Here is a 17,904-nt window from a genome sequence, read left to right on the forward strand (position 1 = left end):
TGGTCAGTTGCATGACATGTACGTCGTCGTTCAACCTGAAGCAACACATGGAAAGGACTGCCTTAAATGAAGCTTTGTAAAGGAATAACCTTTCCATTTTCCACACACAGAGAGAGAGAGAGAGAGAGAGAGATGGTACTATATATATATGCCTTCAAGATTCTCTATACACGTACAAATGGTTGTTCAGAATTTGAGTTGAAGGCGAATCAGCAAATATGCACATCAGAGGGCATGCACTAGCATATTTACTTTTAATTAAACAGCACATTAGCTATGCACAGATCAGAGGCACTAACATTTGTTTTATTGTTGTTTTTTATTTTTATTTTATTTTTTTTCAATTATAGCATCTAGCACGTGATACAAATTTTGGAATTCTTTTATATAGTCCACTATGGTTTGGGTGGTTCAGCCAAGCTGACCATGTAACGCCCACTAATGAACTGATTATTTTCGATTAACTTGGAGAGTGTAATTGGCAATTTCTTCCGACCAATTAACTACTTATTGACTGGTGGTATGACCTTAACCATTAACTTACCAGGATATGAACATGTGGAAAGTGAAAATACATAATCTGAGATTTCTAACAATAAATATTTTAACAACATTATGTAAGATCAATTATAGACTCAGAACTTCCAACAAACATTCCATAATATGATCAAATATCTACCTAATCAAACCTGCCAATGCGAGCTATTGCTTGGCGGCTTCATTCTACCGAATTTCTCACTCTTAACGCGGACAATTTGCTAATTTGTAAAACACCTAAGTGTTCAACAAGCAAAAAAAAAAATGTAATTGTGTAAATCCGTAACTTAATAAGTAAATTATCACGGAACCGATTTATGTAATGAGCCTTAGACGACAATTCATCACCCTTAATATTAAACATATGAAAGAGAACATGTCAAAGAGGTTGAAACTCGAAATGGGAACATTTGATATCAAGTATCTGGGTGATGATAATGAGTGGGTATTGATAGCCTGCGATGCAGACCTGCAGGAGTGCATGCATAGATATTTCAAAATCATCGACAGCCAACAATATCCTCAGGCTTTTGGTTCAATGTGTAATGGCTAATATGGGGAGCTCCTGTGAGAGCTATGAGGAGTGAGGATTAATTAGTTTGTACAAATTAGTGACTCTGTTGATCCTTTCTGTAAGAAGTTTTCCTTTAAATTAAAGTAGTACCACTTTCCTAGCTAGATCATTGACTTAAAAATTGTGCTAGTGATTAAGTTCTCTTCTATATATTCAAATATTCATATATATTGACTTGTGCACCACGCTCACTTGTCTACATATAACGAAAGTTGGGGGTGCCATGTGTTCTCAATTATAGATGTGGCAGTCCATTTTGTATCATGTGTTCCGTACGTATAGGACATAGGATACAAGCCACCCTGACATCTAAATAGGTTTTAGTGTTTGAAATTATTGGGAGTACTTTGCTAAAGCAAACTTATAGTTCTTTTCCTCCTTGTAACATTCAACAAAATGATAAAATCAACCCTAATCCCTCCTTTTATAAACTATATAAAAACTTACATGGATGGGTCAAAAATCAAATATCCTTTATATATGGAAGAAAAATATTATTAGGGTACATGGCCATTTGTAATGCACACCTATACTTGAGTTGAGTATGAAATGAATGGGATTGTTAGAGTAATGCTAAAAATTAGTAATGCTAAAAATTACACTTTTATTCTATCACTATTGCACAATGTGAATGTGATAGTGTCAATCAATATTTGCTTAAAAAAAAAAAAGAAATGAAAAGTTGTTTGGCACTGTCACGTCAGCGGAATGAGTAGTATCATCTTTTACTCGAAATCCTTTAAGAATGTCTAAAACAAAAATGAAAACATGGAGAAAATAGCAAAATATAATTAGCTCATTACTGCAATATTATGATATATAGTTGGTGATGAACACAAGAAAGAAACTACATTTGTTTGTGATATATATTATCACACTCGACTAAGATAACACTTCTTGGAAGTGGGTTCTAGTTATCCGACGGTGGGGATGGGAGAGTCTTCACGATTCTAAGATGCACTGCCAACCTTCTTAGCATCTTCTCCATCCACAACCAGCTCTGACAGATCCACCTGGCCAGCTTTGCCCTTCCTTTCTGCAATCTGTCGTTTTGTGGATTTGTAGAAAGTGGCATAGAGAATCAACTGGGCCAGCGAAAACATTGTTCCCACCCCATTGGGTACCTGAGACGACCAAATCCATTGTCATTCTTACAATCATAATTAAGAAAGTATGTGATTTATGTTTGTTAATGTGTTTGGAGGATGTTTTTTTTGTTTAATTTGATACAAAGTAAACAAGTTTTTTATGTGTGAAGAGTTTTTTGTTTTTTTTTTGAGTTGTTGTTCGTTAATACTTAATATATTTGTCTTCTAACCAGAAAGACAAATGATATATGCACTTTAAAAAGCATAATAGTAAAAATTACCATTAGATCTCTAATACAAAAAATAACAACACAAACAAATATAATATTTGTCTCGGTTTGTTTTGACGTAAAATGTTTTTCGTTAAAAAATATTTTCTGGAAAATCATTTTTCAAAAAAATGTTTTATGCTTAAAATATTTTTTAGCGTTTGGCACGTACGAAAAAATCATAATATATATATATATTATTTTCATTCAATAGTATTAAGCTATAAGAATCAACTTTTATTCACAATATAAAAATATTAATATAAAATGCTTTTTAAAATTATGAAAATAAAAACCTAAAGATTTGAGTTATGGCGAGTTAATAAATGAGAAGTTCAAACTCAGAATAATGATTTACGATTTAAAAAATAAAAAATAAAAACTATTTTATAAAAATTAAAAAAGTTTTTTCAATCAAACCAAAAATATTTTCAGTTGGCTATTATTTTTTGTTGTACCAAACATTGAAAAAATAAAAAAAATAAAAGTTTTTAACATTTATTTTACGCCGAAGCAAATGGACTACTAATTTTTTTTTTTTTTTTTTTTTCTTTGAGAGAGAGAGAGAGAGGGGTTGAGTATGTGAATTACAATGATGAAGGGGTCAAATTCAATAAGAGCGTAAGTACTCCAGGCAAGACCATTGGCAAAGCAACCAAGAGAGAGGAAAAAGGGCATATACTCCACACTTTTTGTGGTAATCACCAATTTCTGCACCACACACAAAAGCATCTTCGTCAATATATAGACAAATTATGATGATCAAAAAATAGAAAACAAAAATAATGAGCTATTAATTAGTTCCTTAAGAACTTAATTAAGTAACAGCCATCAAATATTTACCAAAAACAAATATATTAATTAATTCAGCATCAAACATTAATACATGTCCATTTTTGCCACACTTATATGTTAAAATATTAATTAAATAATTAAAATTTGTCACTTTCTAATAATTTAAATTTTTAAAATAAATAGTAATTTAATATGATATCATAACAAAAGTATAATTAAATTCAAGCCCCGTATTCAGTTTATCCTCTATTTTCCCCATTTTAATTAAAATAGTCCACATGTTTACTACGTTAACAAAGTTACATTGACTATTCACTATTCTGATCATTATAACTCAATATATCTAAGATTCCAACACATGCATGTGAAACTCCAACATTTCATAGGATCAAAACAAAAATGGGTACCATATTTGGGTATAGGGTAATATATAGTAGATTGACTAACCATGACAACCAATGGTGAAGCGTACATCATGACGTTGAACAAAATGCATATGATGCCTACAATCAAAGACCGCTCCTTATGCGAATGGGCAATGGTTAAAACCAAAGTTGTGAGTACGCAGATGAATATCAGTTCGAGTAGCAGGCCCAGCAAAACTCTGAGCCTCTTTTTCCTATCGGAGTAGATGAAGAAGAGGATTATATACACGAGCTCGATGGCGGTCCCCGAGCCGTTGATGGTCACCACCAAGAAGCTGTGGGGGTGCACCATGGGCAGCCCATACAAGGTCCAAACCAGGCAGTTGATTAGAGTTGCAAGGTATGGTGCTGGTGAGTAATTCTCCACTGACTTTTTCTTCCATATTTGAACAAAAGTTGGACTGTAAATTAAATGCCACTATCAATAATAGTCAAAAAAAATTAAAAAAAAAAAAAAAAAAATGCACACGAGGATCAGCTCAAATGATCAACTCATTGGCTAATACCATGAGATCTGCTTGTTCAACCAATACACGATTTTTGCGGACGAATTCATATATCTAGAGTTTACCCGATAGAAAAGAGTCATAAAGTGGTCCTATCTTGAAGGAGTTCCACCTTGTTAAGAAAAAATAAAAGATATAACAAGATTTTGGGTTTGGTTATTTGATCTTTCTAAAAAGGTGATGATAATTTAATGCCATTATCATGAATAGTAAAAAAAAAACAATTGCATGCGAGAATCAACTCAAATGGTCAACTCATTTGGTTAATACCATGGAATGGGCGCCTCATTCAACCAATACATGATTCTTGCAGGTGAAATCATGTATCTAAAATTTACCCGACAGAAAAGAGTCAAAAAAAAAAATGATCCTATCTTGAAGGAATTCCACCTCATTAAGAAAAAATAATATATAGTAAAAAATAAAGATATAAGAAGATTTTGAGTTTGGTTATTTGATATTTCCAAAAAGGGCACTCTCTTTGTTGATGTTACTCCAAACTCTAAAGCCAGATTATCTTTCAACCTTCATCCAATGCAAAATGATATAAATAAAAAAGATAAGAGAGAAAGGATAGAAAATTAAGGTTAATTAATGCCTCTTATTTGGGTTAAACCTCTTGATTAAAAGGTATTGGAAAGCCAAAAATGCCCTTCAAGCCATCCAAAAAGACAAAATTGTCTTGTTTTTTTGCTCAAATTCTTGTTAATTAAAGGGGCAAAATACTGGGAGTGCCAAAAATCAGTGGCATTATATATGGAAAGAAAGCTTACAGTGGGGACAAGAACAAGAAAAGTGAGATAATGTTTCCTGAAAGCAAGCAAAAGAACCCCCACATCAGTTTTGAATTTATCTGAACAAGAAAACGGTAATAAATCCAAAGTAAATTCTCTACGAACCCAAAACCAATAATAAAACAAAGCATGCATAAAAGTATAATATTATCTTCTTCTTCTTCTTTCAGAAATTAAACTAACCAACCCACCCACCTAGAACACCAACGGCTGTTCGAATAGCATCTGTAGAAACCATTTTGCTGGAGCTGAAGAAGAAAGAACAATGAGAAAAGTGAGAGACAGAGAGAGAGGGAGAGAGAAAGAGAGAGAAGATTGTATGTATTGAAGTAGGAGGAGTTAAGTTGGTGGTTCGGTGAGGGGTGCTTGCGTCTCTTTTATAAGCTCATGTTTTGGATGATATCCAAAAGTTGTGGTCGGTCACTTGCATGACATGTATTGCTTCGTGCAACGTGAATCTAACACATGGAAAGAGCTGCCTTAAATGAAGGCTGTAAAGGAATAACATTTCCATTTTTTTACCCAGAAAGAGAAAGAGAGAGAGAGAGAGAGATAGATGGCACTGGCTTCAAGATTCTCAGCACCTTAGCGTTATAGGTATGAGAAAGTGACTTGTTTCTCAGTGGCCTTTCTTAGATAAAATGGCCATTTGGCATTCCTGCCTCTTCCCTCCCCCTCCCCCCTGAATTTAAGTCTATCTTATCCGAATCCCTTGTATGGTTAATTTTTCTATGGATCCAAAAACACCTTGACTTTATAGCAGTTATGACTTAACTAGCTGCCCGTTATGATGATTGTGTCTCCACTTTTATTATCACAAATAACCTTCTTAATTCTGCATTAATTATGTTTTAATTCATCACTTTTACTCTTCCCGCCAGTCAAATGTTACAATAAAAGCAAAAATAATTGTGTTTTACTCAATAATTTGGAGAAATTTTAGTGAATTGATGAGCAATATTTACTCACCAAATTTTATTTTTTTATTTTTTATTTTTTATTTTTATTTTTTGTCCTCAAGAGGTAGCTCAATCAGCTAGGACCACGCTTAATGAAGTAGAGGTCACTAGTTCGAATCCCCCTCCCCCTCTTGTGCGGACATGTCAAAAAAAAATATATATATATATATATAAAAGCATTTATTGAATATCTAATATTCTCTCCTCCCAATAAAAAAATAAAGAAATCCTTTATAAACATAATAATAATAATAATAATAATAATAGTAAATAGTTAAAATAAAGAGCGAGATGAAGTACTGTTTTAAAAAATTAAGTAGATAATTAAAATAAAAAAAATGTGACTTTTTTTAACTAAAAGATGAGAAAATTTGTTGAGTCGGCTAGATGCTATACTATGTTTAAATTAATAAATTTAATTATTTAATTAATGTATCTTTTAATAAGCCAAAAAGGCACATGCATGGTGCAAATGTTTGTGCTAGCTAGCTGCCATTGTATGGCATCAAACACCAAAAGGGTTTTGCCCTTATCTGTAAAGGGGGTTATATGTAATGTTTATGGGCAGGTGGGTCATGGTTAGAATGTGAGTTGAACATGCATCTAATGTTGCATATCTGGTGGTTATATTAATTAATTAATTAATTAATTAATTAATTAATTTAACTCTTCTTAAAGATCTCTGTTTAATTAATTAATTGACTTCTTTGGCAATTGGCATTAATTAAGGTTCACATATATATATATATAGCAGTTTCGATCTCTTGCAGTAACATCAAGGCAAATGCATGGAAATGCATGCACGTCGACGTGTGTCTTCGATCGTGTTCTTCTTCCATCGGAACTTGATCACATTTTTTCATTTTCTGCAAAAATAAAAGTAAAAGTCGATCTCATTATATATATATATGATCTTCCACACAAATGAGAAAAGGTAGAAAAAGGGTGATGATTTTTCAACTAGATTGTTGTACATATATACACTCGTCACTACAATTGACTTGAGCATGACTCCATAGTCTTCAAAAACTGTTACTTTCGGTAGGGAGGTAGAAAAGTAGTCACATGATCGACGAGTGCTGATCCATATAGGCAAGCAGACAAAATTGGCTCCATTTGTTAATGTAAAAATGTATATAAAGGTGAAAATAGTTTTAAGAATTTTATATTTTAAGTTGTTTGTTAATGTTTTTTATTTTAAAAATAAAAAGAAAAAAGAAACGGAAGTGAGAAAGAAAAAAACTTTAACAAACAATGACAACAACTTCGAAAAAATAAAAAAAAAATAAAAAAAAGTTGTGTTACCGTCATGTATGAGAGCAAACAACACATTGACAATTTAAATAAAGTAAAGATATATTAATATAGAGTTAATGTTCGAATTCAAAACTTCAACTTTAATAACATGTTAAACGTTTTAGATAAATTAATGGTGATTTAATTAACAAAGTAGCATGGATCTATGCGATTTAATTTTAAAATTAATTTCTTATTTGACAAGCATAATCGGAGAATGCTTATGCTGCGCTATAAAGAAAGAAAATAGCTTACGAGAATATTCAAATTAAACTATTTAATAAATACTTTTAACCCTTTTAACCAAATTAATTTTGATATCTTTTGAGCATATATACGTAAATGACTTTTTGGGACCCATATGAAAAGAAGTTCCATTTATAAGTTAATGCAATCCACTTTTTAGAGTACATTGCGCGAGTTGGATTTGTGAGTAATTAAACAATAATCTCTAGAAGTTACACATATACAGATTCTGAGACACGTACACATGATCGAGTTCCTGTTTTGACTGTTTGAAAAATCATAAAATCTACAACTACTTATATCTCTTTTATAACACGTGTCAACGAGTGCTTTAAAAATGTTATTTTTTGTTTAATGCATAATGTAACTCCAATCACATGCTAACTAATATAACATGTGTCAATAAATTGTAAAATAGTTGTAAAAAGGTTGTAGGTCTAGGCTGTCTAGCAACATTACTATTAAGTCTTAACTGTTCACCCTATATATATAAGCCGAATCACTTTCAGAAGTGTCTTAATATTTTAACATATGACGTGAACTCTTTTTATTTTAACGCTAAACCGGTTTTTTAAGGCATAATTTGTGAACTGTTTTTACTTTAAAAACCGGTTCATTAAATTAGCATAATTAATGATGTTTAATTATATTTGCAGAGTTTTCCATATATAAATTATTCAATAAATTAAGTATTATTAATGTCAAAATCAAATAAGGAAACAAATAATACAAATCAAATTATGTATTATTATGTTTAATCACTTTAATATGTATATAACATAATATTATATGTTATAGTTGAAATAGATGAACTAAATGATAGGATGTAGAAACAAAATAGAAAAAGATTTCATTGCATTATTTTTGTTTTTTTAAATATATAATTGTATATTAATTATTAATTGTATAGATTGTCGGGTTTTTACTCAACATAATAATTAGGTATTTATTTTTGATTTCACTAGCAACAATAATCTTTATTAATAAAAAATATATAGGTATATATTCAATGTCCAAACCAAATTAATGTTTTAATTAAGCAAAATTTAATTTTTTCTCTTGCAATTATGAAAAGTAAATTTCATAATACTATGAAAAATATGATTATAATATTTTTAAATTTTATAATTAAATTGTAATGAAGAATCATGTGCATTGCGTGAGTTATAAGCTAGTCATATATAATTGAGTAATGATATATATACTACATATTTATCCCATAATGTTAGTGTGACCATTCTAATTACCAACCCTTAAATTTATTTTTTTTCTTTTTAACAATAACTGGTTTAATGATTGATTGAGACCAACACGTAAGCATTAATGTGAGATAATTATAAATTTAAAATATAAGTTTTAACATTATTCTTTGTAATTCGATCCACTAGGGTGCATGTAAGCTGACTTGGAGAGACGCCAATCTTTTCACAAAAACTTTTTTTTGTCCTTTTTTTTTGTTTTTCTTTGAAAGGTGAACAGCTTTAAAATTGTTCGTAAACTTAAATTTGTCTTCTTGCGCAGGGATAAGGAGTGATATATATATTCCCCATTAAAGTCTCAATAATTCCTCTTTTTCAAAAGAGTAGATGATCATGAGAACTATAAGATCAAAAGCTAGCATCTAGGTATTCGATCTACCAAAGAATTAAGGCAGCACCATCCATATTCTAAAACTGCACAAAACCCTAAACAGTTCTGAGGAGAGTTGGCCATGGAGACCAATGCTGGCCCTCCAACACACCCGGACATCAAGTAGTGGCAGAACAATTTTCAGTCCCCATCAAAATGAGATATGGGCATCATTGTTCAAATCATCAAAAACCTAACTAGCTACCTCCATTATGAATATATTCCTAATTGCCTTAGGAATATTAAACTAATGTGTTTAATCGTCTAATGAATCAAATTCTTATATGATTAGAATGAAGAAGAAATGACGGGACATGAGTGTACTCCATTTTTAAGTGCATTCCCTTTTTTATTTTTATTTTTACTTTTAAGTACAACTTGGAGGGTCCTTTCCAGTTTCCACTAGAAGGGTACTGGAGAGAAGAAAATGGGAATGAAAGTCAGAAGAGGTTTGGCAGCCACCCGAAATGGCTTTCGAGAAAAAGAGGCAGAGATGGTTGAGACTATTGGAAATATATATAGAGAAATTTTCAAGTTATATCAACTTTCTTTATTGAAGTAAAGGTTAATAAACATTAATCATATTGTTGCCTCCTCATATTGTGTATTAATTATTGCAATGTCCTGGCCTTGTTAACGTTTCAAGCTAATTAACCAGTGTCAGTGAGTTTTCATTGGTGACCATGATCATCTTGTTCTGTCTTCTTTTTGCTGAATCGGGAAAATTTTTCTTTAGAGTCTAATTAACTGTTTCATGTCAGCCGCTCTGCTTACATGATCCAACGGCTCTTAAAATATGTTTTACTCGGTGAGATTTTAAATGTCATAAAATGATATGGTTTCTCTCATTATACATTAATTAATTTTCATATAAGAAGGTCAAAAGCATGATCTAATACGACAAACAAAATAAACTGAACTGGCGTATGGAACACGCCTAAGTTCATATCACTTCTCCTCTCTTATTCCAAAAAAGTAATCAACGATATGACCCACTTCATTTCATATACATTTCTAGCCAACAAAACAGCTCTAATTTCCACCCACTTTCTTCTCAAAAGAAGTGTTTACTAGTGATTTTTGCCCCAATTTCCCACATTGGACAAAACTAGAGGCTTCGTAACAAAATTGAATACAGATTTCTAATTGACATCAAAAACTCTATTTTCCACTCCCACTTTCTTCTTAAAAGATGTATGAGTTTCCTAGTTATTTTCGCTTTAATTTCTCACGTCGGCCAAAAATAGGCTTTGTAACAAAATTAAATATGAGTTTCTAATTAAATCTTTGACGTTGTACATCAAAAGAGAAACTGCTGCAAAAATTAGTACAGATTCAATGCTTTTCGAAATCTAAAAGAACGTTAGATTGCATTTCGACAAGTGATTGAGCTGAAAATTAAAATATATTTAGAAACAATTATTTTGTTTATATACATTTTTTTTTTCTAAATAAAAAGGGTAGACGAGGGAAATCAACTGTGATTATTCTACTTAGGCATAACTAGAGTAACACCAACTAGCATGGAGCCGCACATGTGAGATTTAGACGGTTGGAACCGCATGCACTCTCTCAAGTTCGACTGAAACATAGCTTGGCCCAGCCCTACCAAAACATTAATGAGAATCAAGGTGGTTTACACTAATCATACATGCATGGAGATTCCCATTGCGAGATTCAAACTCATACCCTAGTGTGTACCCAATAACTTTGAAGATATTTTTGGACCATTGAACCACCACCCTTAAATTGTATTTTTTTATATTAACACTAATGGATACTAGTAGTTTATTTTTATATATTAATTTTATTTTAAAACTTAATATATTTTGCATTCACACTTTGGCACAATAACAAGTCCTCATTCGGTCCCTAAATACTGTTGTTGAAAGTGGTACATTTTATATGCTTCTTATATTCTCCATTTTGGGATTAGAAAGATATGATAATCTATAAAATCCAAATAAATGACCCAGCATTGCCAGCTTGGCCCTAATGAGGAAGACCAATTATGAAAAATATAGTTTATGCGGCATGGGACTCCACTCCTGATTCTTTAGGAAAATGATTCAATGTCATCAACACTAACGACTGGTCTAGCTAGCAACCAGGTGTACCAGGTCAGCTTGAGGTGGACGAAATGATTATGAAGAACATGAATTTTGGAATGGTGAGAAGGACAAAGCTACAGCTAAAACATGACATGCCAAAGCACATCAATAGAAAACCAGTTAAAAGTAATTTACATGCCTTAACGATTGGAGACGTAGACATTACAAACTCAAGTGATAATTTACGTAAGATTTAAATCTTACAATGTCAAGTGAATTGTCACGTCAATTTGTAAGTCTACGTGATTAGGGGTGGACAAAATCTTCCCAACCCGACCCACCTGCAAAAACCGAATTTTAGTGTAAAATTTGCAAATTAGGGTTGAAATTTTAACTATCCATGCGAGTCTGAGTAGGTTTCGGGTAAGATATTTTGAAGAAGAAGAAGAAGAGAAGCAGCAGAGGCAGCACGCAAGAGGAGAGAAAAAAACCCTTAAGAGAAAGAAAAGAAAGAAGAAAAAGAAAGAGGGAGAGAAGAGACGCAGCAGCAACTGAAAGAGGAGAGAGCAGAGAGAGACGCGGGAGAAGAAGACTCACACAAACCCAAAGTATCCGTCCTGCCCCACAAAGCCCGAGACCTGGCGGGTATTGTCCAATGAAGCTGGGTCTCAAGTACCAATTTTAATACCCGAGGGGTGCGGGTCAGGTACAAAAATGCTCAAAAACCAACCCACCCCGACCTGTGCCCACCCCTATGTGTGACTTATTACGTCAGTCACTAAATTTAATTGCAACTAGTGTGACAATACCATATAAATTCTTAAGAAAATTATAGTATTCTAAACATTTTCCTTCCTTGGATTTTAAATTAATATGTCTCTTAGTCCTCCTAAACTTGTTGCAAAATGAATTAATTGGGATTTTCAGCCTAGCTCTGGGCATACAAGGCTTAGAACTAACTTTCTTCTTTAAAGAAGGAACATCCTATTTATAACGGTTGCTTTGACTTTGAATCACGCCCTGAGAATCTACTTTGACTCACGTCCTGAGATCAAAATTCTGTTCATTTCAAGTAAAATGGAGATAAAGATAGACATTTCATGGTGATCAATATTAGATTTTATAGATCAAGTAGCATATATATGGCCACATGATGAATATGTTGCCACATCATTTAGAATTTTAAATAGTATGACACAATGTATACCATTAAATGCAATAAAACAAAATGTTAACTATTAAATGATTACTCTCCATCTCACTTGAAATTGAGAAAATCCTATTCCGCGTCATGCAAACCAGACATCACAATTAAAAGAGCGTCCAAGAAATATGACAATTCACTTGAAATAGCCATGAACCATTTCATGGTCAAGATTTAGTATTTGTTACATCTAATGATGTAAATAATGTCACATTCATTAAATTTTTTGAATAGCGTGCTATCATATTTATCGCATGATGTTATCTACAAACCTATAAATACAACAACATTAAATCCATTAAATCCTGAATATGAAATAACTCATCTTCATTTGGCGTTAAATGGACATGTTGAAGGAACATATAAGAGCATTAATGACCATGAACAAACATTGTAATCAAATTTATTCACTCAAATGGGCATTTCCTTTCGGTGAACAACTTCAAGCTCACAATACCGACATTCAAAGAAAAACAATGAACATATCAAAATAATTGGAGATTTCAAAGCTCAAGAAACAGAAAACCTCACCAAATTACAACTTCAATCCTGTACATGATCTTCTATGCTACAGAATGTGCAGGTGTAGGAAAGCAGAAAGATGTGTTAGAGGGATGTTTTTTTAAATTCTGAAACCCAAGCTTGGCCACCTCTTTGTCACTTCCTTCTTCGTCTTCTTTGAGCTGGGATCGATGAGATTTTCCAGTGATTTTGCTTTTCTGTCTCGGGTCCTGCCTGCTTCTTTCAGAAGCTCGGCTAGCCGCCTTTTCTCATCTTCAAAGTCAGGATTTGCAATTCCAAGCTTTTCTTCTCTTAATTTAAGGACATTCTCCAAGATTTCAATTGCATCTTCTACCCTGAAATGTTTTGATAGAGTATGTTAAGAAATGGAGAATCATCATTGCAGAAAATTGTTCATGTTCTCGCTTTAAGCATTGGTATAAGAACTAAAACAAAAACATATTAGCATTATCAATGAAAAAACATATGAGAACAATGAAATCCTGGAATAGGCATGATCTGAATTCAATCCAAAAGGAAAGGCATCGATTGAGGCCATTAAATATATCTGATTCATCATGAAGTCTTGGTCCCAAGCATGCAGTGAAAGAATGATTACAAAAAGGGATTAAAAAGAATGCACTGTAACACCGTCTAAATGTTATAATCTCATTATAACATAAAAAAGAATAGTGAAAATGTTGCAAAAATGCAGAAGTCACCCCAATGATACGAAGAAGCCCATCACCAAAAATAACAAACACGGAAAGAATAAAGCTCAACAAAGGTTAAGAATATAATATAACACTGAATTACTCCAATTGTTGGAGTACAATCGAGCTCAGGAAGTCAGAACTATAGGGAGAGATAGATTGTATGCTGTGTTCAACTCCAAAATGGGAACAAGAAAGTCCGGAAATGCTATAGTTTATGACGAAAATATGATAACTTCATAATAAGGACAGTGTCTTTCTGGATGTATGGATTGCCACTTTTGGCGACATGACAGGTGGCAGAACACAATCCTTAGCATGATGTTGTTAACATTAATTACAGGTGCCATGTGTAAGGATTGGGACCAGGATCCTCTTCATTTCCCTTGAAATAAAAAATTGCACTTTCTCGGACAGGATTTAATGTTATTGCAGCTAACAATGTAAATGATGACACAACATTTAAATTTTTTGAATGGCATGCCAATATATTTATCACTTGGCATTATCTACACTGTTAGATACAACAACATTAAATCTTGACTATGAAATAGATCATCTCTATTTCACTTTAAATGGAGAGGATCATATTCTAAGGATAGTAGATTTCTCAATTGCAGAGGGAGGAACTTGTTAGGCAGGGTCAAGAAAAAAATTGAAACTCAACTTTTGGCTCAAAGAATCAGGCGCATCAGCCATAAGCAAGCAGCTTGCGCCAACAATGCAGGATGAATAAGTTAAAATTATATGTTACCTCCCCATAGCATCATAGGTTGCTGCAAGATTGCTATATAACCCAAGGGTGTCTTGATGGCATGGGCCACACTCCTGTTCTAGAATCCCCCTCGCCTCTTCAAACAACTCAGCCGCCTCATCGATCTTGAACAACTGTACACAAGCTAATCCCATTTGGTTCAACACAACCCCAAAGAAGGCTGACTTCCTCTCCCCACTTGCTCTTAGTTTTACTATAGCACTCTCAAAAGAGTTCCTTGCTTCTTCATACCTCCCAACCATGTAAAGCATCACTCCCATCCGTGCTTCTATTCCTGCAATCGTGCTTTGATGTCCTGGTTTATCCTCCAACATTTTCACCGCCTTCTGCAAAAGCTTCAGTGCCTCCTCAGGCTCATCCACGGACTCATAAATGGCCGATACTTCAGTCAACCCGCCAGCAATCTCTTCTGCGGTGGTTCCAGGCACAGGCTTCGCATATATCCTCAGAGCATTTTCACAGTAGGACTTGGAGTCTCGGAGCTTTCCGGTTCTGTGATATAGGTCAGCAAGGCGTACAAAGACAGAGGCAACAGAAGGGTGGTTGTCACCCTTTGATGATTTGAAGACCGTGAGTGCCTTCTGGTAGGAAAAGAGAGCCTCATCATAGCGACAAAGAGATGTGTAAATGTTGCCAATGCTGACATCAATAGCAGCAACCTCAGTGTCTTGCCCATTTGCAATCATTGCCATGCTGGCAAGGACAAGGTGCTCAAGGGCTGTTTCATAATCTCCTTTTGCCTCAAATACGAGAGCCATCAGCCGGCGGTCAGCTGCTTCTTCAAGAGATGCTGGTTCACTGTGTGCACGGTGAATTTCAAGAGTTTTCTTGCACAACTCTTCTGCCCTAACAAACTCCATTGCTTGAACATGGGCCTCAGCTAAGTACCTGCATTTTTAATATCAACTGACTTAAAAATGAGTTCATCCACTGATCCAAGAGAATCAGGACACTAAAACCCACACCCCGATGTGATCCAAGCAAGGAAAAGATTACAATTATGAAAGCAATCTACTATTCAAATCTCTAAAGGGGTAAGAGCATCTCCAGCAGATGTTTTAAAAGCCCCATATTGTGTATATTTACCCCAATATGCGGGAAAAATCACGTACAGCAGCTTATCTTCAGCTTATGTAAAACACATTTTTTTGCTGAAGTGATTCTCAACTTGTAGCTAATTACTGTAGCAAAATTTTGCACTGAAACCAAATCCTATAAAGGAAAGTTTCTTTGCATCGTCTTGCCAGCAATACTCAAAAAGTATTGAAGCCCATGTTCTAATGTATCGTTCCATCATAGAATAAAAACTTCATTCATGGTTATGAGTTGGTTAATTTTTTAGCCCAAAAAACAAGCCAAATCCCCAGAGTGTTCAACCTTCGGCAAGCTTCAATTCTTCCCCAGTGTAGCCATTGAAGAACATAGAAATGACAAAAAATATATATATCATATATCTCCTTTTTCGATAAGTAATATATATCATATATCTCCTGATTTCTTTAATTGCATAGTCATTTCCTTCAATTGTCAATGATACTATATATACACGCACACACAAACAGGAAAGAAAACTTCACAGAATTAATCGTGAAGAAGTCAATGTTCCATTTTATAGTAATTAGCAAACAAAATTCAGAATTTCTCCGATTTTTTTTTCTTGAGAATTAAGATTTATAAGAAATTTCCAATGCTTCAACCTTCTAGAAATTGGCCAACAAAATTAGAAAATACCAAGAATTCCAGTCACTAACAGTCTCACTAATTTTCGGCCAAACAGCCAAAACTTAAGTTTTCACACACCGTCCATTTCCATCTAAAATTAGACACATTTCTAAACTTCACGAATCGATCCGAATCTAAAATTTCCGCAATTGTATCACATAATTAGCAAGTCGTTTTTTCATAAATCAAAATCAAAAACTTAAAAACCACGATCTGTACCATACGAATACACGAACCTGCAAGTCTCACCGACTCTCGGATCGGACTCTCCCAAGGTTTCGATTTGAATCTTCAGACCTTCCTCGTAGCAAGCGATCGACTTGTCCACCTGTCCCAGCATCGAGTACGTGTCCCCTAGCTGCATGTGTCCCGAGAACGCGGCCAGCGCATGATCCGTACCCCTTGGAGGGTCCGGGACCTGGATCGCCCGCTCAAGTACCGGCACCGCCTCGTCGAACCTCCCCAAACTACAATATATCGCCGCGAGCACGTGCAGGCTCATCGCCAGGTCCAGGCTGGGCTCGCCGTCCACGGCGCACCGCTCGAACGACTTCGACGCGCGGAGCGCGTAGTCCAAGGCCTTCGTCGGGCCCTCCCCGGAGGCGATCGTGTCGCGCGCCAGCTTCAGTAGAAACGGGCCCAGATCCGGGTTGTCGAGCGCGGACTCCGAGTTCGGGTTCATCTCCGGGTCGGGCGGAGGCTTCCTTGGCGAGAATTTTGACCTCGAAGGCGACGGCGAAGGAACTCGCTTCGGTAGCGGAGAAGGCGGTTTGGCGCTCCCGGGTTCGGATCTTTGGGACTGGCTTTGGGTTGGAGTTTCGGGTACAGAGATCCTCAGCGACGCCGTTTCGGGCGGAGTTTTAACGGAAACTAAGCCCGGCATCGTGACCGTCGATGGCAGGTGCTCGGAGAGTAAGTAGGGGGAAGAGTAAGAGGCTGCGAATGGCTAGCGAAAGAGATAAAGAAAGAAATGGATTAATTAAGGTGGAAAGGGTGATTAGGAGTAATCAATGGGAGGGATTAGAACTTCTCAACAACAAATTGGTGATTGATTGATTGGATTCTGATAGATCACTAGATCAGGTGTCTCTGCTGGCAAAGTGTAAGGAGAGGTTTCAGTTTCAGTGTCGAGGAGGGCAAAATGGTCAATTGGAACCCCTCGTACTTTCTGTTGCTTTGGGTTAGGGAATTGACTTGGAGAAGGTTGGGCTGGCGCGTCCACTGTGGGCCGCGATGCAGAGTTGCTATCTCTCCAGTCTCATCTGTCCCAATTCACACCAAACCTTTAAAGATTTTTTATTTTTTTATTTATATTTATTTTTTATCAAAATTTTCTTTCAAATTGAATTAGAAAGAAATTCCTCATACAGTTTATGTTTGAAAGCTAATCTTAATAGTGTTTATGTTCTTACATGGAGGTGAGAAATGAGAATCAAATGTTTTAACAACATATATTATATACTCTCTTTAATCCTATTAAAAAAATACATATGTTAAGTTAGTAGACTAAATTTAATAAATTTTCACTAATCTAATTTAAAAAATAAACTCATCTTTTGTTATCCACAAAGAAGGGTAAGAAGAGTTTAGAGCCCATGCTATAGAAATGACTTATATTTTACCTTCAAAGTTATGGGGTGATTCCATCGCCCATCAGTCGATTCTCGGGTAGCCGACCACTTCACCCTAATAATTTAGAGTGTGTTTGGAATTGCGATTTTGCAAGAATAATTTACGTTTTTAAAAGATATCACAAAACGTAAGGCGTTTGGCATTGCGATTTAAAAAGCACTTAATATAAAATAGGAAAAAAAAAAGTA

At 34.6% G+C, this 17,904-nt stretch overlaps 2 protein-coding genes across 2 annotated transcripts; both read right to left on the bottom strand.

Moving 5' to 3' along the window:
- Nucleotides 1-1,897: 1,897 nt before the first annotated feature.
- Nucleotides 1,898-5,319, bottom strand: LOC132173684 (bidirectional sugar transporter SWEET4-like). The gene is made up of 5 exons (XM_059585249.1): nucleotides 5,184-5,319; nucleotides 4,968-5,004; nucleotides 3,711-4,089; nucleotides 3,060-3,179; nucleotides 1,898-2,235 (listed from the first exon to the last, which is right to left on the bottom strand). The coding sequence occupies exons 1-5, from the start codon at nucleotides 5,224-5,226 to the stop codon at nucleotides 2,062-2,064; spliced, it is 753 nt and encodes a 250-aa protein (XP_059441232.1). The 5' UTR covers nucleotides 5,227-5,319; the 3' UTR covers nucleotides 1,898-2,061.
- A 7,429-nt stretch (nucleotides 5,320-12,748) lies between these two features.
- Nucleotides 12,749-17,232, bottom strand: LOC132173683 (protein KINESIN LIGHT CHAIN-RELATED 1-like). Its single transcript, XM_059585248.1, has 3 exons — nucleotides 16,321-17,232; nucleotides 14,342-15,250; nucleotides 12,749-13,230 (listed from the first exon to the last, which is right to left on the bottom strand). The coding sequence occupies exons 1-3, from the start codon at nucleotides 16,965-16,967 to the stop codon at nucleotides 12,996-12,998; spliced, it is 1,791 nt and encodes a 596-aa protein (XP_059441231.1). The 5' UTR covers nucleotides 16,968-17,232; the 3' UTR covers nucleotides 12,749-12,995.
- Between the last annotated feature and the right edge of the window lie 672 nt (nucleotides 17,233-17,904).

The sequence above is a fragment of the Corylus avellana genome, chromosome ca3 (assembly GCF_901000735.1).
Source record: "Corylus avellana chromosome ca3, CavTom2PMs-1.0".
Taxonomy (NCBI): domain Eukaryota; kingdom Viridiplantae; phylum Streptophyta; class Magnoliopsida; order Fagales; family Betulaceae; genus Corylus; species Corylus avellana.